At 40.2% G+C, this 25,564-nt stretch overlaps 1 protein-coding gene across 2 annotated transcripts in view; it reads right to left on the bottom strand.

The window, feature by feature from the left end:
• ADAMTS9 (ADAM metallopeptidase with thrombospondin type 1 motif 9) overlaps positions 1–25,564 on the bottom strand; it is a 162,907-nt gene that overhangs the window by 93,142 nt on the left and 44,201 nt on the right. For both annotated transcript variants that reach the window (XM_005903770.3, XM_070359683.1), the window contains exons 12-18: positions 22,488–22,633; positions 13,480–13,661; positions 13,254–13,390; positions 11,467–11,584; positions 11,122–11,217; positions 717–883; positions 497–626 (exon numbers count right to left, since the gene is read on the bottom strand). In XM_005903770.3, coding sequence (XP_005903832.2) covers positions 497–626; positions 717–883; positions 11,122–11,217; positions 11,467–11,584; positions 13,254–13,390; positions 13,480–13,661; positions 22,488–22,633 — 976 coding nt within the window. The remainder of the gene's footprint in view (positions 1–496; positions 627–716; positions 884–11,121; positions 11,218–11,466; positions 11,585–13,253; positions 13,391–13,479; positions 13,662–22,487; positions 22,634–25,564) is intronic.

The following is a 25,564-nucleotide window of genomic DNA, read 5'->3' as shown; positions in this document are numbered from 1 at the left end:
AGAGACTGGCAAACATTTTCTGTAAAGGGTTAGATAGTCAATATATTTGGTTTTGTGGGCCATATGATCTCTATTGCAACTACTAAACTCTTGTTATAGGGCATAAGCAGCCACTTACGTATGTAAAAAATTGTGTTCCAATAATACTTTATTTATAAAAGCAGGAAGTGACTTGAATTTGGCCCACTGTCTGTAGTTTGCCAACTCATAAATTAGACAAAAGGAAACCAGATAAATTGCACATAATATGACTACTAAATTTATGTCTGTGTAAAATCAATTTGGCAAAGCTGATTTTGCTTGGCTTCACACATGGTGAGGAAACCAAACATGTCCTAAATCCCTTAAATAGTTCAACTTGCCAGCCCAAAGTGACCAGACAGAGGTAGAGAAAGATTAGAAAATGGATGCAGACAGAACTGCCTCCACAAAAAAGAAAGAAATAAAGAATTAAAAAACACGTCAAATCCCTTGAACTCAACCTAGAAGTAGATACCTTGGCAGGGTTTGCTGCATGCTTGCCAGGGTCCATGACTGTTCCAGTAAAACTGTTGGGGTTTGTCTTCAATGGGAATATTGAAAGAATAGCGCACATCGGGGTTGTATAACTTTCCCACCGACAATACCTGGAATGCGTAGAGAAAATGGAGAGGATGGATGTGGGCCTGGCAACTCATGGAATTAGAAAAGGGGCATGGGCTCATGGCTCTTTTTACCTGAAGCAGAAGTTCTTGTTCAATGCGACCTGTGGAGTTGATTCTTTCCACAACGTTGTCGGACCCGCTGTATTCTATCACAGCATTCCCAATACGGATTTCCCTTTTGGACATCGTGACAACAAAGTCTCCATTGAGCAAGAATTCACCTTTACTGCTTGATAAAGCTGGTGGTGAGAAAAGAGAAATCATTGATTTGTTGCCATTTTTCTGTTTGCAAAATGAAAGAACACACTGATAGGCCGATAGAATGTGAAGAATGTGGACTTTTCAGTCAGGCACACACAGACTCAAATCCGAGCTTTGCCACTTCCCAAGTATGTGGCCTTGGGACATCACTTTCCTACACTTGGTCTTGATTTCTTTATCTCTAAAGTGGAGATAAAGACACCCACCCTTCATGGTGCCTTTGAAAATTAGCTGAGATATAATACAAGAGTGCTAATTAGACTGGGGTTTGTGATACAAGCCCTGCAGTTACAGGGTTACAGATGGAACTAATGAATGTGGTTACCAGAGGAGAACTGGCAGGGGTGGCCAGGGGTAGGGCAAAAAGAGTAAGGAGATCAACTGGATGGTGATGGATGGAAACTAAATTTTTTGTAGTGAGTATGCTGTAGTATATACACAAGTAGAAATATAATGTTGTACATGTGAAACTTACATAATATTAGAAGCCAACATTGTGAAAGTCGCTCAGTCGTGTCCAACTCTTTGCGACCCCATGGACTGTAGTTCATGAAATTCTCCAAGCCAGAATACTGGAGTGAGTAGTCTTTTCCTTCTCAAGGGGATCTTCCCAACCCAAGGATTGAACCCAAGTCTCCCACATTGCAGGTGGATTCTTTACCAGCTGAGCCACAAGGAAAGCCCAAGAATACTGGGGTGGGTAGCCTATTCCTTCTCCAGCAGATTTTCCCGACCCAGGGATCAAACTGGGGTCTCCTGCACTGCAAGCAGATTCTTTACCAACTGAGCTATCAGGGAAGATCTCAAAAGCAAATACAAATCACTTACAGGTGAAGAAATTCATCTCAATCTGTTTGTCAAAGTAGCATTTCAAGAATACTTTGGAGAGAGAAATCAAATCCAGTCTTGTCTTAGCCCATTCCTAACAAAATCAATTTACCCAACTAAATTTAATCCAATCTTAGAAAATCCTGATCATGTATAACTCTTTGCCTATACTTCAGTTCAGTTCGGTCACTCAGTCATGTACAACTCTTTGCGACCCCATGAACCGCAGCATGTCAGGCCTCCCTGTCCATCACCAACTCCTGGTAACTTCACCTTACCTTACCTTACCTAAGAATGATAAGAATGCTATTCTGATAATAATGTCAAACACAACAAATATACCCAAACATTTAAATATACCCAAATTATCATCTGACTGTGAACTAACAGAACAGAAAATAATATTTCTCTAGGTTCAGTACAGTTCAGGTCAGTCACTCAGTCGTGTCTGACTCTTTGCAACCCCATGAACTGCAGCAGGCCAGCCCTCCCTGCCCATCACCAACTCCCGGAGTTTACCCAAACTCATGTCCATTGAGTCAGTCATGCCATCCAACCATCTTATCCTCTGTCATCCCCTTCTCCTCCTGCTCTCAATCCTTCCCAGCATCAGGGTCTTTTCAAATGAGTTAGCTCTTCGCATCAGGTGGCCAAAGTATTACAGTTTCAGCTTCAACATCAGTCCTTCCAATGAACACCCAGGACTGATCTGCTTTAGGATGCACTGGTTGGATCTCCTTGCAGTCCAAGGGACTCACAAGAGTCTTCTCCAACACCACAGTTCAAAAGCATCAATTCTTCAGAGGTCAGCTTTCTTTATGGTCCAACTCTCACATCCATACATGACCACTGGAAAAACCATAGCCTTGACTAGACAGACCTTTGTTGGCAAAGTAATGTCTCTGCTTTTGAATATGCTATCTAGGTTGGTCATAACTTTCCTTCCAAGGAGTAAGCGTCTTTTAATTTCATGGCTGCAATCACCATCTGCAGTGATTTTAGAGCCCAGAAAAATAAAGTTAGCCACTATTTCCACTATTTCCCCATCTATTTGCCATGAAGTTATGGGACCAGATGCCATGATCTTAGTTTTCTCACACCAAAAAGCTTAAACCACATTCAATACCAGGTATCAATTTTGTCCTGAACATTTTTCAGATAACATGAGCCTGAAATTTATTCTGACCTGATTATTTTGTATTTTTGATTATTTTTGAGTATTTAATTTCCTTTAAGTCAATTAAATAGAGCTCCTTTATGAATTAACTTTTGGCAATATCACACATCTATAAAACACATACAGACACATATGAACACATAAACACAGAGACCTCATAGTTCCTGTTCCAGAATTTCAGCCATGATCTTGAGAACCCAAACCATTTTTCCAAAGTTACCTCAATTAAAAAAAAGAAAGTGTATGATTTAAAAATATATTATTAATGAAATGAACATTTATAAAACTGGTTCCCACCCAAATAACTCTTTATATTTCATTCAATAGTTGAACCTATTGAATCTTTGTTGTCCCGTTTTGACAGATGTTGAAATTGAAAATCCATGACCACTATCACGCTCAAATATCAATTCTTTGGCAAGACCCACTGAGGTAGTCAGCCTCCAATATGGCCCCAACAATCCTTGCCTTCTATATTCACACCCTGTGCTGTCCCCTCCCACATTGAGTTGCACTGACTATATAATCACTAGGATACTGTGATGTCCAAGGCTAGGTCTAAGGCATTAGGGCTCCACCTTGCTCTTCCTTGAATCTCTGGCTTTGGGAGAAGCCAGCTGCTGAGTTGTTAAGATATTCAAGCAGTTCCATTGAGAAGCCTTCTGCAAAAGGCAGCAAGGAACCAAAGCCTTCTGCCAAGAGCAATTAAGTGAAGCATCCAGTAAGGGGACCTGCTAGCCCCATTTCAGATAGAATCACAGCCCTAACTGAAGTCTTCACAGCCACTTCAGGAGAGACCACAAGCCAGAAGCACTATGCTGCTGCCAGATCCCTGACACATGGAAACTTGTATACTGTTTACACTTGTTATTCTAAGTCACTAGATCATGAGATAATTTGTTGCATGGTAAAGCCTACCTGGATCATTGTTTTTAACCTTCAAACCCCTTCCATCCAAACTTCTTATACAATTCCTAGCTTAATTTTTCTCCATAGCACTTTGTTTATGCTCTCTCTACTCTCCCAGAAAAAGAATGTAAGCGAGGATTTTTGGACTGTTTTGTTCATAGTTATATCTCAGCTTCTGAAAGAACACATGGTAGAATGCTCAAAAAATAGGGTTTTTTTTAGGGGGGGAGAATGAATGAATCTACTGCAAATATTGCAAAAGATGAAATAATCAGTGAAGCTGAAAAAGTAATGTTAGAGAACAGCTTGAGTCAAGTGCCAAAACACTGGCCAACTGAGAACATGACAGAGTTAGACCAGTCAGACATTTAAGAAAAGGAAAGAAAATGGACAAAGAAGATGAGATGACAGCTGCTTCAGAAGGAATAATTTAGTTCTCCAAATGTCAAGAGAGATTGTTGGGAAAGTAAATTAAAAAAATCTCAGGAAGCTTTTTAAAAAATGACTCCTTTTCAGATTTTACTGTTGAGCTCAAACTTTAAGCAAAGAATGTACCACTCTGATGTCATATAACTTGACTAAAAAACTTAGGCAAAAATATTTATCCACTGACATATTCTCCATTCTAAAAACCTGAGCATAATTAAAATCAAAATGTAATTTTGTTGAACGTAAGAAAAAAATAAAATTTATTTTCATACTTTTTAATTTCTCAAGACAAAATCCCAATTATATCATGAAAAAAAATCAAATAATATCCCAATCATATTTTCTCCCTAGTAGTTATTAGCTCAGTTGGTAAAGAATCTGCCTGCAGTGTAGGAAACCTGGGTTTGATGCCAGGGTTGGAAAGATCCCCTGGAGAAGGAAATGGCAACCCACTCCAATACTCGTGCCTGGAGAATTCCAAGGACAGAGGAGGCTGGCAGGCTACAGACCATGGGATCGCAAAGAGCTGGACACGATTGTGCAACTAACTTTCACTTTTAGTTACTACAAAAATTTTTAAGTACCACTTTTTTTTTTTCCAGTACAACTGCTCTTTGAATAATGAACTATTCCATGTTTTGAGCCTGACATGTAAGAAGTACTCAAGAAAGCAGAACTACAAAACATTTGAGCTCTAAACAAAATACTAGGAAGAGGCCCCTTCTCTTTTGTAAGTTGTACACAATTAGCATATCTCAGCAGGGAGGGAACCTTTAAAACACACAGGCCACGTAAATATTTAGGTGAATAAAAGGAATGTGGAAACTTAACTCAGAGTTGGCAAATAGGTTTCTTCCCAGACACCAATGTGAATCATTTGGTACTAGTCACTCAAGAAACTATGGAGAACAGGATTTCTTTTCAGCATCATGTCTCAGCATCATTAGTGACATCTGTCTTGGTTCTGGGAAGAAGCCAAGCTCTCCCAGGCACCTGCCACATCCTAACATGTCTTTCACTGATGCAGGAGATGTGTTGTCTTTTGCCATGCAGACCAGAAGCAATGCATATGCAGAAGCAGTTGAGAGGATTTAGGGAAATTAGATATCGTACTTTTATGTAGAAATGAATGAAGGCTGTGATGTAGCTCTTAATAGACTCTGTGCCTCAGTGGCAGCAGGGCTCTTGTTTTTGTAGACACGGGAACCTCACAGAGTTCACCCCACTGGGCACTATATGGATGCAAAGACTATTCTTTGCAGGCTCAAGAATGAACTGCATCAAATTTGGTCCCTAAAGCAGTGCTTCACCTACCAGAATTTCTACCCTTATAAATAAGCCTTATCTTGGCCCTGAGGGAACAGTAAGATGCCTTCACTTGAAATGGTTGGGAAGACAGTGGTGACACAGGAAACAAAGCCTTTAAAAACACAATCTTTTAAAAAAGGTAATCCAAGATCTTGGTTTCTTTTTGATTCAAAATCATTTGATTGTCCCTACTACCAACAGAATGTTGTTCAAACTCCTCAGCATCACTCTCTTATCTTGACCTATTCTTCCAACCTCACCATTCACTCCCACCAATAAACCTTGACTTCCAGTCATGTTCATCCCCAGGTCAGCTATACATTTTTCTATGTGGAGGCAATAAACTGAAGTGGTTAAAGGTATAATATCTGAAATCAGACCCATAAGGATTTTAATTCGTCCCACTTTGCTTGTGTGACCTCGGGGAAGTTTCTCAACCTCTCTAAGCCTCAGTTTCTTCCTCTGGATAAGGGCTTTCTTATAAAGTGAAAATGAGTGTTAGTCACTCAGTCCTGTTGGAATCTTTGCAACCCTATGGACTGTAGCCTACCAGGCCCCTTTGTCCATGGAATTCTCCAGGCAAGAGTACTGGAGTGGGTTGCCATTTCCTTCTCCAGGGGATCTTCCCGACCCAGGGATTGAACCCAGGTTTCCCACGTTGCAGGCAGATTCTTTCCTATCTGAGACACCAGGGAAGCCCAGCTTTCTTATAGAATTGTTGTAAATTTTGAAAAAGTACATATAGGATTTGGTAGCTGGCAGATCAAAATGCCTTCAAATGAACTGTCTTCTCATCACACTTTTATAGATGCTTAATTTATGGATAAGAAAAGCATGACTTAAATATTATTAAAATATTTTCTGAGGCCAGGTGACTTCTAATCATGGAAATGTATCTCCAGAGCCTGTCAATCACCAGTTTTTCAAGAAGAAAGCCAACAAATGTCCATGAAATCAATGAATGACTTCAGGCATTCTTTACCTTACGTGCAAATTGAAAGCAAATACATTTAGCTACAGATTAAAAAAAAAAAAATTTAGTTGTTGATTTTGCTAGATTGCATGAGCCTCTTTAAATAAAGTCAACACTTAAAAAGGCGCTTGTATAAGCCTAAGAAAGATCCCAGCCCATAGTAGGTGCTCAATCAACGACGCCGAAAGAACAAGTGATTGATTGAACCTGACATTTGTGACAAGAAGAACAGAGAGCTTTCAGCCAAATAACTGTTCTCCTATCGGTATAAACCTCTGACAACCTCGTCTCCCCGCAGCTCCTGCAGCATGAGACCCACCAGTCATGCAAAATGCAGGAGTTTCAATGGGTCACTGGTTGGAGAAGAGGTTGTTTCTGTGGCACCTCAGGCCTCCTAAGGCTGCCTCCTGATGTGGGCACTTGCATGGCAGTGGCAGGATGTGCTGCCAGCAAAATCACCCAGCGCTTTCAAGTGGAGTCGAAGGCTAGCTACCCAGCTGATGCTTCACTGAAAAGGGGGAAATGAGATGTCACAAGGCCAGTTCTGTAAATTAAGTGGTAATCCAGTTCTGTCTGTATTCAAAGAGCAATCATCTATCCTAGGTTAATTCTGGGGACCTTTTCCAACATCTCCAGGCTTCCTTGCATGCTTATGCTAACTTTGGGGCATTTCACCCTTCACTGCATGCTCTTTATCCCAGCAAATGGTGAGTAGGAAAGGAGATAGGAGTCATCAAGTGAAATGGAGTTCCTGCTTTATCTTGAACTGAATCGATTCCTGTCTTCCCGCTGACACTATTCATCAAAGGTTAGTATCCTGGAGACAAATAAACACTATGGAAATGATTCCTTTTTTCTCCTAAAGAAATACGAAGATGGTAGCACTGGGTGCAACTTGGCTTTAACCCAACTGGAGGGAGGGGTCTATGTTGAAAGGATGACCTTTGACACAGAGGCTTTCTGCTTCGGTACCTTGTGAAACAAATAGTTTCCTGAAAACAACCGTCTACTGCCCAACCTCCCACTAATGCGATTAGGGAGCTAATTTCCTGGGTTGGTTTCCCCCCCATTTCACCCATCAGAGCTGGGAGGCTACAAAGGCCCTCTCTCCTGGAAACTGCTTCTTCACCAACACATGCAAAAGAGTATGCCTTGACTGACCTTAAAAAAAAATATGAGGGATAAGAATGATGATTGCTTAGCAACGAAACAGCTGGGGCTGGACTCCAGCAAGACTCAACTGGGGCCTTTAAAATCTTCTTAGAGCATTTGCTGTGCCTTCCTTTAAACCGAGAGTAAACATTTACACACGCCAGATTTGATAACAACATCATACTCTTCCTAACTTGTTAAGAAACCACTGTAAGGTTCAAAGGCTCTGAGGTCTTAACCTTCACACTCGGTGAACTGTGACGTACCATCTTTGCTTGCACTTTTCATTTGCTTCCAGAGAGACGTTCTTTGACCAACAGGTAACTTTCCCATAATATTCCATTAAAGAGCCATGACTACTTCAAACTGCCCTTCCCAGATGACAAATCTTCTTTAATTTTATTCTTTACAAGGAGATTAAGAAACCTCTAGTGAGACATAAAAGGATATCAGAAGGTCCTCCCTAATTTAGGTGCCCAACCTGGCTGATGAATTGAACTGAGGCCACTGCTTAAAAGGGTATTTTTCCCCAGAAGGAGAAGAACACTGGAGAATCCTTCTCCTTTTTGAGGAGAAGAAAGGAACGGCTCAACATGGCATTTGGCTCTCAGGAAATTAACCAATAACGGAGGCTACATGCAATGCTGCTGGATTTAATTAGGAAGTAGTGAGACCACAACAATCATAGGCCCTAATTTATAACCCAGTCCACGAAGAAAAATGCCTGACCCATTTGGTACAGTGGTTGAAGGAAAAATGTGGGATTCCCCAAAAATAATTTGAAAAGGATCCCCAAGAACTTTGTTAACTGTTTTAAAAGGCACCACTCCTTTGAGTATTTAGGGTGTGGAAAAGCTGATGTGACCACTGAGAACTGATTCCAAGAAAGATTTAATAGTCTTTCTTAAAAGAAGAAGTGGAGAAGGAAATGACAACCCACTCCGGTATTCTTGCTTGGAGAATCCCATAGACAGGGGAACCTGTCTGACTAGTCCATAGGGTTGCACAGAGTTGGACATGACTAAAGCAACTTAGCATGCATGCTTAAAAGAAGGAGGGTTTCCCTGCTGGCTCAATGGTAAAGAATCTCCCTGCCAGTGCAGGAGACATGGGTTTGATCCCTGATTCGGGCAGATCCCATATGCTGCAGAGCAACTAAACCTGTGAGCCACAACTATAGAGCCTGTGCTCCACAGCCCAGGAGGCACAACTACTGAGCCCACACATGCCACACCTACTGAAGTCCTCGTGCTGAGCCTGTGTTCTGCAACAAGAAGCAGCCACGGCAATAAGAAGCCTATGCACCCTAACTAGTAGTCCCCCACTCTCAACAGCTAAAGAAGAGTCCTTACAGCAACAAAGACCCAGCACACCCAAAAATAAAGAAAGAAAGATAAACAAATAAAAGAAGGAAGAGTTTATATATTTCCATCATAATTCCATCCCCATTAAAGATACTCAGTAAAGATAGAGTGAACGATGGTTATTCAATAACTCAGCCATCATGTACTCAGTTCATATTATGTAAAGGCTTTATATCTTGAGCTAAAGATACAAAATCGCAGCTTCTGATCCTAAAACACTAGTGGTCACATAAATATATAAGAAACAAGTCTCATCTGAATTGATAGTGGCTCCATTCTTCCAGCTACTCAGGTCAAAACTGTGGAGTCACCCTTGAGCCTTCTCTTTGTCTCACATACCATATTCAATCCACCCACTAGTCATGATGGCTCCACCCTCAAAAGATATCCAGATTTTGACTAATTTGACTATTTTATATGCCAATTATACTATTCCCATTTGGGGCCAAACCGCTAGCAACTCTTTGATTATTTCAGTAACTTCCTAACCAGTCTTTCTGTTTCTACCCTGTTTAGCCTTCCCCCCGACCATCCCGCCATTCTCAGTGTAACAAGTAGGGTACTCTTTTGAAAATGTAAATATGACTGCATCATGCTAGTCCTTGGTTCAAAATATCCAGTAGCTACCCTTGTCTCTTACAATACAAGTTCTTTCAACAGTTATATATGGTCCTCTCTGATTTAGTCCTGATACGTGTTTAAACTCATCTGGGACTCTCCTCTGTGCTTACACAGCTCCAGCCACACTGGCATCCCTCTATCCTTGAAACAAATGAGACGCATTACGCTTTTAAGGGTTTCATACTGGTTATTCCCTCTGCCTAGAATGCTCTTCCCCAGATATCCGTTATCACTTGCTACAATTCAAGTATTTTCAATTCTACTGTTCCTGCTCCACCCTCAGTATCCCAATTTCCTCTATTTTCTAATTTTACTTATGACCTTCTAACAGAATATAGTTTGCTTATCTATTAAGTTATTGTTTTATCATCTATCTCTTCCCACTAAAAAGTAAGTTCTAAGAAGACAGAGATTTTTATTTGTTAATGTTTTTGTTCAGTTTGTTTATCATGCCTAGAACAGGACCTGGCACATATTAAATAAGTGGCTGACTGAATGAACAATGAGACATTGCAGAAAATGCTACAACAGAGGAATTTGTTGTAGAGCCTCTATAGAGGCTGTATTCAAGATGGATAAGTAGAGTCCCTGCCTAGGCATTATAAGAAAGTCCATTCATTTCTTTTAAAAATTGGCAGCCCAGCAAGACTGCCCTGATTTCTTCTAGATCTAAGTGCAACTCCTGCTGTTTTTCACAGCTAAGAAGAGTCTGGTTGTGCTAAGTGACTAGCTCAATCCTTTTCTGTCATTATCCCACTCCCCATGTTCTTTTTTTAAATTAAAAATGATTGGGCGAATTTCCTAATCACTTATGAAAGTTTACAAAATAATAAATTGAAGTGGAACTGGGATGAGCCACCAACTTAAAAAAAAAAAAAGAACACAAAGTTCCTGGTGAGTTGTGGTTAGAAAACAGGAATAAATTTGAATTAATCATGATCCTGGCCATGGTGAGAGAAGGATGGAGAATCTACAGAATAGCAAGATGGGCCATGTTAGTAATGACCTAAGAAAAATATTGCCAGTATAGAACCTTTTGGAATGATCAGGCATAATGAAATATTGAATAAGTCCACCTGTGGTCTGCTATTCATTAAGTTAAGTAACACCTTTATGAAAACACTGGCATGTCAGTTACTCAAAGGACAGATTTTTTTTTTTTTAATGACTCAAAGACAGCAATGATTTTATGCTAAACTTACAAGGCTAGTGTTTTCAAAATTTGATTTGGGGCATTTCTATTTTCTAAGATCCAGAGTCAATTCCTTGATATTGACTAGTGTAACTACACGACTCTTAAATCAATATACTGAGGGTATGATGTATGAAGGAATATAAAATAATGAGTTTCAAAATCAACATCTTTTATGAAAATATATGAAATCTGAAAGCTCTCCACATGGTATAGGGAAATGGAACCAGAATTCCTACAAAAGGCAGGGGCACCCATCTCACCTAAGTAGTTATCATCCTCTGATTTCCCTGAGAAACTGTGCTGCCGCACATCAATATTGGTAGCACCAGCTGGAATTAGGACCACAACGTTGTAACCTGAAAAGAATTGAGCAGAAACTGAGCATTCCACAGACTGGTTCATTTTCTCTAAGCATGGTGTAAAGGGTGGCGACAAAGGAATATATCAGAATTCTCACTGTTAGGTGTCTTATAGCCAGATGGGTAATATACCTTAACAAGACTGATTTTATGTTTCACACAAATACTTTTACATATTACATGTGGTTAATAATGTTAACAGTTTGACTATTTTTCTTCTCACAGTTCTTAGGAACAAATTCTTACCATAATGTACTGTGTTAAATGTTCCTGCCACTGTTTTGCATGAAGAATTATCGCCACCACAAACCCCACATTTATCTCTCCGGGCTTTTGAGTTTAAAACATGATCGCATCCAGCTTGCTTTTAAAAAGAAAACAGTTGAAATACATGGTAAGTATTAGAGAGGTTAAAATTCTTAGATAATGTGTTTCTTTGAAAGAGGGGCATTCCAAACGACAAGAACTTAAAGTCTCTGTAAACTTTTAAGCGTGGTGAACTCAAATAGTCTTTATCCCTGTTATGGGAAAATGTGGTCCTTGGACCAGCAGCCATGAGCATCCCAAATGATGTTGGGCATGCAGAATCTTAGGCCCCACCCAGATTCACTGAGTCAGAGTATATTTCCTGGCATGTAAATAAGACCCTTAGGTGCTTCATCTAGAGATCAAAGTTTGAGAAGCACTGGCCTACAAGTAAGTAAAGTAAATGTGGAAAAACAGCTCAGGAATGAAAAAAAAAAAAAAATTAAGGAGTGGCTGAGAGCTATCGCATTGAACAGCTCACACCCCATCTTAAGGTAGCAGTCCTTGTCTAATCCAGGCTACTGCTGCCATGCAGAAACAAGGCTAGTGTTGACATTTCTCAATTTTCCAAGATATTGAAAATCTGATTTTATGTGAAATCCCCTATGTTTAAACACTGGCTATGAATGGAGGACTAAAGCATGACTGCAGGCTGCCAGGTTGAGGCCTCGGGTTCCAAGTGGCCTCTTCAGTGTCTTCCTATCTTAACACAATGCAGCAGAGTACACAAGAGTCTGCAAACATCAGTGGCAACCACCAGAAGACCAGGAGGTCAGAGTTCACATTCTCATCTATTTTGCTCCTTCGAATGAACCAGTCTCTGAGGAGAAACTCCATGTTTTGCTCTAGCATGGAGTGACAAGGAAGTCCTCACTGTAGCTGTGGTCAGGAGTTGGGTGAAGCTCAGAGACTCTTCCATCAAGTCCTACCAATGAGGAGCTCCAGTGTGCCCTGGACTGCTTGTAAGGAACAAATGCATCATCCCAGAGACTGGCTGTGTAAGAAATGATTTCTGACTGATGAGAACAGGAAAACAGTGCCAAACCTCAAGAAATCAGTGCTTTGATGCTTTACTATCAGCCAGATGTGTTATTCAATTTCTAAAACTTGCTGTCAGGAAGCTTTTGGGTTTAACCTTATGCACAATGGTTAAGGTAAAGAAGTTGTGTATAGTGTCGATTATAATCTCCTCACAGGGAAGTTTCTTGCAGGCCCCCACAGAGAGTGTCAGAAAAATGTAGGGCAGTGGTTCTCAAACTTTGGCATGCATCAGAATCACGTAGTGCTGGGAGGGATAAATTAGGAGTTTGGGATTAACAGATATACAGTACTGTACATAAAATACATAATCAATAAGGACCTACTATATAGCCCAAGCACAGGGAACTATACTCAATGTTTTGTAACAACTAATAAGAGAACAGAAAGGATATATATATATATATGTATACATACAGATAAATGTAATTGAACCACTGTGCTGTACACCTGAAACTAGTACAACATTGTAAATCAATTACACTGCAATTTTAAAAAATCAAATAAAATAAAACAAAGAAAAGAAAGAGAATCAGATGGTGCTCAAGCTGGTCTGAGGACCCCACTTTGAGAACCACTGCCCTGGAGACAACGCACAGACACAAGCAGCTGCTATTGTGTTGAGGAAGCTACACGTGACAGTTTGGCAGCAGGACAACACAGTGAAGAGAGCGCCATCTGGGACTCACCCGGCACAGGCCTTGGACACAGATGTCATTGGTGTCCTGGCCACACGGCGTTCCATCTATCACTCTGTCACGGAGCTGATAGTAGGCTGTGCTCCCTGCCACCCTGCAGAACAGCTTGCAGCGGTCCTTCATCAAAACTAGACAGGAGAAACACCATGCGATGTGACTTTCGTGCCTGGACCCTGTGCCAGCCTGCAGCCGTGGGCACCTCCCCAGATGAACTTACTTCCACTGTATTTTGGGACCCAGCGCACGTTCGGATGCAGACCGTTGATGTTGAAATGCTTTCCGTCAAAGTGAGCACACTGTTCATCTCGGAAGTCTCGCTTCTGCTTGGGACACGGCTCTGTGTTGCAGGACTTAAATTTCATTCTGCGCCCTACACAATACTTGCCACCATTTCTGGGCCTGATGAAAGGTAAAGAACACACAGGCTGTATTATACTGTATTTCTCTAATGTATTATAATATTTTATGTTATAATGTGGCTTCCTGTCTTGGAGGGAGGCAAATGTGAAGTAGTCAGTGACAGTGGCCAGGACAAGCGCTCTGGGGATCTGGGTTTGTACTCTGCCTTCAACATCATTAAGTGTTTAACCCTGGGCAAGTCACTGAATGTCTGCAAGCCTCAACCCTTCCATGTGTAGAATGGGAAAGTACCATTCTGATAAGGTAAGGCAGTTTTGAGGATAAAATGAGAGAGCATTTAACTTAAAGTCTGAAATATAAAACCGGGGGTCTATCAGGTCATTTTCTGTCCTCCATGCCCTGAACATCCACATTCCTTTAAAGACACAGAAGGAGAAAAGGTACAAATGAATACGTGGAATGCTCCTGTCTACCTCTGTACCATGGTATTCTCGTGGGTGACCATCCTAAAACTTGCCCCATTCCATTTCCATTTATTTCTTTCCCTCTTCTCTCTCTCTCTCTCTCCCTGCATGACTATTGTTTTTTGTTTTGTTTTACAAATAAGATGGAATAGGATGTGCTCATATTTTGACTAAACTTAATAGGAGAAGCAGGAGAGAGTGTACTGGTTTCATTAACTTGTGTGTGACAAGAGTGTGGAGGATGCCTTACAAAGCACCACACAACAATTTAATCTCAGCATGCAACCCCGCTCATGGATTTTCCAGATGTGACCCAGAGAGTAAATTATATAACCCATCTCCCAACGGTCAACAGCTTGCCAAGTGCATCACGGAAACGGGAAGATCACAGAATCAGAGGAAATCAGACTCACCCACCCACAGCTAGAGCAGCCTGGATACTGTAGCTACTCTAAGCCACCTCTCAAACTGAAAGATTTCTACCTTTTGTTTTTAGAGTGAGTCTTTCAGAGTAATTCAGACAACAAGAAGTGTTGTTTCCCCCCCGCCCCCTGCCTTTGTTTTGTTTTGTTAAACCAGGACTTGGGAAATGGGAACTATATCCATGACCATAAAATACAGAATCAAGGGCAGTCTAGCAGAGCTGGGCTGCCGTCTATGGGGTCGCACAGAGTCGGACACAACTGAAGTGACTTAGCAGCAGAGCTGGTAAGGCTCCAGAGTTGGATCTGGTTTCCTGTCTTGGCCCTAGCCTCACTCTGTGACTAGAGACAATGTTCTAGCCTCCCACAGATTCAGCTTTCCTCTTCTCTAAAATGAGTGCACACAGCAGATGCCTAAAAATGTTAGCGACTATGACATCATATTTCAGCACAACCCAACCCAATCTGATCCAGCAGTTTGTTTGTTTTGAGTACTGCATCCGAGCTATGATGTATGGGTGAGTCAGGTCTCATTGGTGTTGCTGAGTGCCTGAGTCTCAGAAAGGGCTGCCTGTCTATGATACTCTCATAAACATGTTCTCTCCACCGTGTAGAGGGAGGTTATTTTTCACGAAGGCTTTATCTAGGGATGCAAAACAGCACATAATCCAGCAACATCTATGTATGACTGTTTCCCCATTAAGCCCATGTGATTTACATCTGCCTGTGTGCTTGACTCAGAGAAGGCAATGGCACCCCACTCCAGTACTTTTGCCCAGAAAATCCCATGGACAGAGGAGCCTGGTGGGCTGCAGTCCATGGGGCAGCTAGAGTCGGACACGACTGAGCGACTTCATTTTCACTTTTCACTTTCATGCATTGGAGAAGGAAATGGCAACCCACTTCAGTGTTCCTGCCTGGAGAATCCCAGGGACAGGGGAGCCTGGTGGGCTGCCATCTATGGGGTCGCACAGAGTCGGACATGACTGAAGCGACTTAGCAGCAGCAGCAGCAGTGTGCTTGACTAGCCCATACTCACGCATATCTTGTGCAATGGAAAGCCGGCTGAGGTACTTTTATAGCAAGGGATGGAAGGTTCAGAGAAGTTAAGGACTTTCTTTGTCCAAGGTAACACAGCTAACAAAAGAGCAGAGACCAGACTGAAATTCAAGCTTCCCAGATTCTCCCTCTGTGCTCTTTCTGTTTCATTACCCAGGAGCTACAGCCCAGAGTCCTGTCGTTTTCTTTTTTGGTACCATGTAGAGATGCAGTCTTGGTTTCCTGGATACCAAGTTCTTCTCTCAGAACCGAAGCAACCCAGTCTCATGCATAAAATACCACTGATGACACGTGAATAACAGAGCAGGCTCATATAGCTGTAAAATCTGTTTTTCTGTTTATAAGGAAGATCCTCTTCAATTTTTTTCTCAAATTAAAACAAACTTCATGGAATTTTTTTTAATGTTTCAACTAACTACAGGGGATCCATCAGGTCATTTACCTGTTGCCTGAAAGTAACTCATATTTCTTCTCTTTTGAAAATAATTTCTTTTACAGTGGATATTTTTCTTCCAATTCTCTTATATAAAAAGTGTTTTCTGACTCTTGAAATTGAACAAGAGCAGCAAACAGTTAACATTTGCAGGTGGCTTCCTGTTTCACATAGGAACACTGTCCACCTTTGCTTGCTCTGACCATTACCAAAAGAGCATTTTTAAATTTCTTTTTATAACTGACATTTAAAAAAGTAAAGAACACATATAAAACACTCCATGTGTGAGGCAATATTGCTGAAGGTTATATACGGACCCTGGAAACAGGTTTGAACTCCAGCCCTGTTTCTTAACAATGGTGCAATCTTAGGCAAATCACTGAATCTCTCTTAGTTTCCCTACCCATAAAAGGGAGATGATGCTAATATCTACTTCATGGGGCTGAGTGAGGGTTTTTCGGTTAACAGATTTGAAGCACTTGAACATGGCCACCCACATAGTAAATGTTAAGTTATTCCAAGTGTCTATAACTATAGTCCATGGGCCAAATCCAGCCTACTGTCTGTTTTTATATGGTTAGTGAGCTAAGAATAGTTTTTAACACGCTAAAATAATTTAGAAATAAATAAAAAGAATATTTTGGATCACATAAAAATAATATGAAATTCAAATTTCCACATCTGTAAATAAAAGTTCTGTTGGGATATAGCTACACCCACACGTTACATAGTATCAACGTATGTTTCTCACTAAATCAGCAAAGCTGTTTAGGAGGGACAGACAGCCGATGCTCCCCAAATCTAAGATATTCACTATCTGGCCTTTTATAGAAAACGTTTGCTGACCTCTGAGCTGGATGGCTGGATGGCATCACTGACTCGATGGACGTGAGTCTGAGTGAACTCCGGGAGTTGGTGATGGACAGGGAGGCCTGGCGTGCTGCGATTCACGGGGTCGCAAAGAGTCGGACACGACTGAGCGACTGAACTGAACTGAACTGAGCTGGTCTAGCATACAAGGCACCATGTCACTTGCCAAGATATGTCGCTGACTGTGCACAGCCATCCTGTGCAGCAGGTAGTGACAATCCTTGTTTCTGAACTTTTGCTTGAACTGGGTTTAGAAATGTTAACTAACCTGGCAAGTTCCCATGCCAGTTAAGTGAGACACACTGACTGAGAGACCAGGGTAGGCCTTCCTGACCCAAAGCCCATGACCTGGCCTCTTTCCCACAGTGCCTCTCTTGAGACAGGTCTCTTCCCATTTCAAAACTCATTCTATGACTTTATTTGCTTTTTGTGTGAAGGCAAATGGTATTTTATGAATGAGCGTAAATTTGCCCTTTAAAATATATAGCTTTTAAAAAAATATCCTAGACAATAGGATCTCTACTGAATCTGCATGGACTCTGTAATGGGGAGGGCTTCAGACAACTGAATTTCATGGAAAAATCTGTGTTTTAATTTAATAATTTAGCTGAGTGGGAGTTTTATTCCCCCATAGGCAAATACTGAAAATTATACAAAATGTAACTTTAAAAATAGCATTAGTCACATTTTCCAACTACTAAAATCCTTTTAAAATATTGTTTCTCAAATAGGGATAGAAAGAACTTAAGGAAATTGCTGATTAATTACTATGAAAGTAACTGTATTCAGCACAGGCAAGTTGAATCACATATACAAAGAAAATTCACAACGCTGCATGGCCAAAGCTTTGGGAGAATTTCGCAAAGATCATTGTAGGCGTATTCTACCTATAAGGAAAGTTAAACTTTGGTCTGCAAATGGGTTTGAACAAAAATCTCAACATTTATGTTTACTTACAACAAATTAGGGTTAGCACTAGGAAGAAATTTCTAATGATACAACAGGCAGCCTGAGAAGGTAAATGTGTTTTCTATATCTGGAGGGTTTTAAGAAGGGCTCTAATGACCAATTATGAGGAATGCTGAAAGGCTATTCAAGGGTTAGATGGGATGGACCAAGGAGCCATACTAGCGATCATCAACAACTTTGTCAAATGGAATAGTCTATGGGATTGGATCTCTATACATTCATTAGTTAATGGCTTTCCCACAGTAGTCAATTCTCAGTATTTCAAAAGATAGATCTCTCTGGACTTAGTATGGGGTTATGTCCTGATTAAACTCATTGTAATTTGAAAATATCTTAAAAGTTGAAAATGCATTTAATACACTTAAGCTTACTTTATAATAAAGTATTGACTATCTCATAATGTATTGAATGCTATACTGAAAGTAAACAGTAGAATGTTTATCTAGGTATAGAATGGTTAGAAGCATATTAGTTATTTACCCTTATGATCGCATGGATGACTGGGAAGTACAGTGGATGTTGCTGCCCAGCATTATATGAGCATCATATTGCAAATCAGTAGCCTGACAAAAGACCAAAATTCAAAATCTGAAGCACTTTTTCTCTTCTGCATGTGCTCCCGCTCAGTTGTTAAGTCATGTCTGACTCTTTGTGACCCACCAGGCTCCTCTGTCATGGGATTTTCCAGGCAAGAACATTGGAGTGGGTTGCCACTTCCTTCTCCAGGGGATCTTCCCAACTCAGGGATCGAACTCTCGTCTCCTGTTTCCTGCATTAGCAGGTGGATTCTTTACCACTGAGCCACCTGGGAATCCTAATGTATTGCTTTTGCACCATTGTAAAGAAATCTTAAGTCTAACCAACATAGGTTGGGGACCATCTGTAAATACCTCAAAAAAACTTCACAGCCAAATGAGGGACTGATTTTCTTAGGTGAAATATACATATGTTTATTATTCTATTTATGGAAGATTTCATAAGCAGTTGCTAGAGTCAAAGCCTAAATGGGAAATATGTAGTTTACAATCTTGTCTTTTTCTCAAATCTATGAGCTTATTCTTTAATTTGACCTATCAACTTAAAAGCAAAACAGAAGCATAAGAAGAAGGAAATACTTTGCCTTTCTTAAAAAAAAAAAAAATCTGCATGATTTTTTAGTTTGATAGACCATAACAATTCTGTATTCCAGTTTGTTCTAGTCACCAGGAACCTCAGAGCCAAATTTAGAGCACAAAATAAGTATATGGCCCAATGGCCTGGTAATGCATCATCTATATCTAAAGCTTTGTCTTGTTTTGGGACCCCAAGTTCTGTTTTTGGTGGTTCTGATTTTAAATTTCATCCTATGACATGTTTCTTATAGATCAGGTGACCATGTAATTGTTTAATTCAGGACATTTTGAGAATTGAAAGGAGAGCTATCAATAACTTCTCTCAGGATAACAAATGTAAATGGGGACCTTATAGACCAAAACATACACTTATCTTATATGTAGGACATCAATCAAAAATGGGACTAAAAAAGTAAAGCATGTAAAGACAAAATATTAGGGCTCCATTGTCAAGATGGTGTACCAATTGGGACCAAAAACATTTTGGGGATATGAAATTAGAAAGGATATGCTTTCTAAAGTTTGCTCTTCTAGTATATCATAATCCCATGCACATGGCAAGGCTGCTTCCCTTTTTTAGCTTATATATATTTAAAGAAAAAAAATACATAGCTTAAAGTATCCAGATACTAAATATATTATTGAATCCCAAGAATATAGTGAAAATAAAAGAACAATCCAGTGTTCTTGATAGAGGCCTACCACAGATTCTAAAAATGGAGCTCCTCATTATATTCTAAGGGCTTCTGAAACTGAGAAGAGCATTTTGCCAGCCAACGTGGGGGCCAAGAGTTCCGTTCTTTCAAACTTCTTGAGAATCAGGACAGCAATCACTGGCACATTCTACATAACAAACCATCTGCTCTGCTAATTTCTCTGAACAAGCTTTTAAACTGCTTTGGACCTATTTTTCTCTTTTCAGTGTCCCTCTTTCTTGTCTAGCTGACTTCCCCAGCGCCATCGTAATCTCAGTTACGAGAGGCAGACTCCTTCCTTAGTAGTTCACAGGGACATCCCAAAGTACACATAACTTGGAGGAGTTTAATGAAATGATGTCAGTGCTGACACTCAACTAGGTGGGTTGTATTATTTTAAAACTTCCCATAGCAAACATCCAGGACAAGAACATCTAATTGAAGTCTTTAATGATCAGTTCCTAACTTCTGAAGGCGAGGATCTCTGCTTCGCTTTGAAGCTCAAGATCTTTTCCTGCTGAGATCTTTAACACTGGGTGCTTTTCTTTGCCTGGCCCATTCCAGCTACAGTGTGATTTATCTCTTCCCATACTACTTTTTGAATTGCTCTAACACTATAAAAACAAAACACATACACACAAAAACAAAAAACCCACTTCTTTTGAATGGAATATTCTTGAGTCAAAATGTTAAAAGTACCTACTATTTGCAATATCCACACTCCCATGATAATAATAGCTTATTATGATAATAACAGGGCTTCTCTGGTGGCTCAGTGGTAAAGGATCCGCCTGCCAAAGCAGGAGGTGCAGGTTCAATTCCTGGGTCAGGAAGATCCCCTGGAGAAGGTAACGGCAACCCACTGCAGTATTCTTCCCTGGAAAATCCTCATGGACAGAGGAGCCTGGTGGGCTACAGTCCATGGGGTCACAAAGGAGTCACAAATGACTCAGTGTCTAAATAACAAGAGCAACAACAACATGATAGAAACAATTTGGTTCAATGTAGCCAAATGTTTTAAATTTTAAAAAAATTCATCATATTTGCTGCTAGCTTAAAATGTTCTGTTTTAAAACTTCAACAATATAAGCAGCTACAATTACGTAATCAATCGATTTTAACAAGCAAGTTGTAGAACAATATATATAGGATGACCCATATTTTATGTTATATGATACTTATTTCATGTAATACATATTAGATCGATAATCTTTCAAATTATTTTTTAGTGGTTATTTCTTGTGGGGAGTAGGAATGACAGTTTTTATATCATACACTTTTGTATCTGAATTTTTTGAAAACACCTACTATATTTACATTGTATTTTTTAAAACTTTTTATTTTGTATTGAGGTATCACTGATTAACAATATCGTGATAGTTTCAGGTGAAGAGCAGAGGGACTCAGCCATACATATATATATATATATCCATTCTCTCCATTATTATTTTAAAAACTAATACTAAACATAGACTTTATGGGAAAATCTAATGTATATTAGTTTATATACATAGCTACAGGGTTAGTTTTACAGATCAGAGTCTATAACTTATAGACTTGTCCTTAAACATTTATATTATGTGGATATGAAATAATCTTGGACTATGAACAAAGATAAATTAAAATAAATTGATTGCCATCTGTGATTTGGACTATACAGAGTGTTTACGTGAATAGGGCTTATAATGACAGGCTAAAGCTATATTCTTTTTTGTGTACACAATTCAGATTTTCATTATTAAAAAATGGCACCTTTGTCAACAGGAGGCCCTTTTCCTACTCAGGGAGAATCAGCTGGCCTGAGTAGCTATTACTATTTCAGGACTTCAGGGGTAGATTCTGCAGTAAAACCTAGTCTACTGCACTAGCCCACTTTGCTCCTCAATCTGCTTGCTTTTCTCTCCTATCCAGTCTGTTATCCCTATATAGGCTGTTAAAAATTAAAGAGTACTGCTGAGGCAAACCATTTTGCATAATCCCAAAGCAGCTGGTTCTTAAAGATGGTTGTGAGTCTGCATATCTAAAAACTAATCTGGGAAGACCTCTTGGGCTATATAGCTTTGATGGTAATAAAAGCATGTATTATTTTCTGTTCCTTTAAACTTTATACATCTTAGAACCAGACAAAATTTGATATCACTCCTTATAATGAAGATAGCAACTTTTAAAATCCGCTTATAAATAGCCTCTCCCCAAACACACATCTATCATAATGAGATGCTGGGGGAAAAGCCTGTGGACTTTATTTGAACATGTTAAGTTTCAACAAGGTTTGGCTGGTAGAGACCACTATGGTCATTCGCTGAGAATCACCATGAAAAGCCATTGTAGGATGGGACCTCAGGAGTCAGGGTAAAAATAGTTTGATTCAAAAGTAAATCCTGACTTAGGCTTCCAGGTCCCTTGGGGTTCACTAACGCCACCTTGGGGGTCTGCGTGCCCTTTTAGCATTTCAGTTGCTAAGTAGAAAATTAACATTTATCTACAATCTGGGTGGAAATGTCCAATTTCTTTGTTTCCTAATGAACATCTACTTGTTTATTAGCAGACTACCCCAGCCCATGGTGGGGGGTGGGGGGGGGGGTAGTGAGACATTCCTGAATGTCAAAGCAACACAAAGCATCTACCATTTAACAGATAAAGCTTTTAAAATAAAGGGTCACAGGAGAAAAATAATACAGAGGGATAGAGCGTAGATACCATTGGTCTGGGCAGTCCTAGAAGTCCACTCATTTTATAATCTGGAAAGAGCTCTTCACTTGCCTCAATTTAAATGACTTCCTCTAGGAATTTTCCACCCCTGCTGCCCCAGTAGTAAGAGCGATGAGCTCCGAGACTTACTCTGGTCTGTTGCACTCGCGAATGGCTGTTTTGATGCCCCCTCCACATGTTCTTGAGCAGGTTCCAAAGTGACTCCAACTTCCCCAGGATCCATCAGTCACAGGGACCTCCATTTCTTTGGGAACACAAAATCCAAACTTGCAGTGCTGTATTTAATAAGGGGAACAGTGAGGGAGAGCTCGGTGCTTGAGGTATTGCAGGACCCGCTGTCCTTTTAAATATACCGTACTATCATTGTTTTCCACTTGCTGGTTTGAAATGCTGCAATTTAATTATCTCTGTGAGTAATGGAAATGGTAGGGGCTTTAACCTCTTCGTGATTTTAGGCTGTGTCTTCATTTACAACTGGCTTGAATAAAACTGGCCAATGAGTGGCTGGCTCCAGGCTGTCAGGGAAAGTCCAACGGCCAGCCTCAAAGCACTCAATTAGTCTACTTGGAAAAATGAGGCGTGGAAATGGGCTGTCTACTGGTTGTAGACAGGGTTGAAATGAATTATTGGATTTGTATAGTGCATCTCCATTAACAAGGCCTAGAGATGTTGTGAGTCTGGTAAAATATAATGCTTTACGGTTCCTCATGGATTTGAAAACCCAATTTTAATTAAATGGGAGAAGGGGGAAAAAAAGCTAGATTACTATAAACTAAATTACTATAAACTCACTCTAGCAGAAGATGAGACTAAAGCAAAAATGGACACATTACAAGGAGCCCTAAGCTTTATTACTTTTGGGTTGCTAATGGTTTCAGATTCTTCAGCCTGGAGCAGGAAGAAGGCCCTGATGCTTTAAAGTAAAACAAAATAAAACTCCCCAGCAGGACAAGGGAGTGGAGAAGCCCATTTCAACCCTCTGCCATTGTTGGGGTGTGAGGCCCTGACAAGAAGCTGAGGTCACTGAGCAACGCACAAAGGAAGGGGGGCAGCAGGAGAGTGACGCCCCGTCGCTTGCTCAGATCTCTGAAGCGGAGCTGGTGGTGGCCACTGTGATTTATCTGCAGGGAGGACTCAGGTTAGAAGCAGAGTCAGGCGGTCGGGGAGTGCACGGAGAAAGGGACAGATAAGAGACTGGTGAAGCCCCAGTCGGCGGCCAGTCCCAGCAAAAGCCTGGCGAACAATTATTTAAAAGAGTGCAGTTAGGCTTTCTCTACTTTTCCCTTATGCCTTCTTCCTTATAATTATCCTCTGAGTAACTGGGGCCACATCCCTCCCTCTGGGCTGTTTGGCTGAGGCTTAAAAGGTTTGGCATCCAAAGACTCCTGGACAACCCTGTACCCGAGAAATGTGGGCAGAGGCAGAAGTGACCACATCACTCCCCAAAATTATTTTACAGTTGTCTTTATAGCAATCTTGAACATTTTTTGGAATCTATGTACATAAAAATCAGTGAGACAAGTGGGAGGGGACATGGGCAAACCTATGGCTGATTCATGTTGATGTTTGGTAGAAACCAATGAAATACTGTAAAGCAAATATCCTTCAATTAAAAATTTAAAAAAATCAATGAGAGAGGCAGCCTGGTGTACAGCGCCACTATCTAATAACATACTTGTGCCACACATGTAATTTAAGAAATTCTAGCAGCCATATTAAAACAAGTAAAAAGAACACTGAAATTAACTTTAATATCTTTTACTTAGCTCAAAATATCTAAGACATTATTATTTTTCCATATAATCAACATAACATTATAACTAAGGTTTTCTTCCCACACTTTTTTTCATGCTAGGTCTTTAACACATGGTATATATTTTCATTTTAGCACATTTCAGTTCAGAATGACATTTCAAATGCTCGCTAATCATATGTGGCTAGTGGCTGCCCTATTGGACAGAGCAGATCTTAAGGGGACATAGCTTAGCAGGCAAATGGTCTGGTGGCGTGGGGTGGCCATTCTACAAATTAATTGTGACCTCAGATGAGTCACTGAACTCTAATTCCATAGCTGAAAAATGAGAACCTACCTGCCAAAGTTTCTTTGCGTTTAACATGAGACAGTGTATGGAAAGCAACTAATATACAGCTGTGGACATAGGAGATCCAACTTGAAAAAGGTTTGTAGTAATAAAAGCAAATATTTACACTTAATAGCACTTAATAGTTGCCAGGCACTCTTCTAGGTATTATGTATGTATTAACTTACTTAATCCTCATAGCATACTATGAAATAGGTATTGCTGTTACCCCATTTTTATAGAAAAGAAAATGGAGGCACAGGGGGGTTGATGTCAAACATCTGTTAAGGAGCTGAGCTAATACTGAAACATAGACAATCTGGCTCCAGAGTGCACACTGTTAACTGTGATACATGCTGTCCTTCTACTGTTAGCAAATGGGAACAATTTTTGATATCTTAAATAGGCTGAGATTTAAAAGTAAGATTAATGAGATGGTGAGGTGAGGTTGACACTGAGGTGTCTATGCAATATCATTCTGTTCTTCATCCTTCTTAACAATCTATATTTCCCTGGATTCTTGTATAGGTAGAAATGGTCAAAGAAATGTTAGCAGAATTCATTGGATAAGATTCCTGGGAAGGTCCTTTTGCCTCTTGGCACCTTGCCCTTTGGTTTCATTCTGCCTGGGACTCAGAGTCAATGGCTGGAGCTATAGCAGCTATTTTGTGACCTTGAGGATGGTGGCCATTTGAATATGATAGTGGAACAGAAAGCAATTAGGAGCCTGTGTCTCTTATTTTGTACACCTACCATGGCAGCTCCATGACCTGCTTACATCTGACTAGTTTGTGTGTGTGTGTGTGTGTCAGAAAAAAAGCCAATTTTCTTACACTACTATAATTCAATCTGACCTGAACAAAATTCTTATTAATATACAATTGAGGTTACAGCCAATGCCCAAACTCAGCCATCAAATCTTGATATCAAATACACATTTTATAAATTCTACAAACTAAAGAGAACATTCCTATGGCTAGTCATGGACTCTCATAATGAGAAGTTGTCTGGAAATATATTTTTTTCCTCACAACACTTCAGTCTTTAGTCTGTTGGCCTCTCTATTCTATAGACTCTACCTCCACACAAGAACAATATTCTTCAAAGTGACCATAATTCTCATTA

This window comes from Bos mutus, chromosome 22 (assembly GCF_027580195.1).
Source record: "Bos mutus isolate GX-2022 chromosome 22, NWIPB_WYAK_1.1, whole genome shotgun sequence".
NCBI lineage: Eukaryota > Metazoa > Chordata > Mammalia > Artiodactyla > Bovidae > Bos > Bos mutus.
This window is presented reverse-complemented; position numbering and strand designations above follow the sequence as displayed.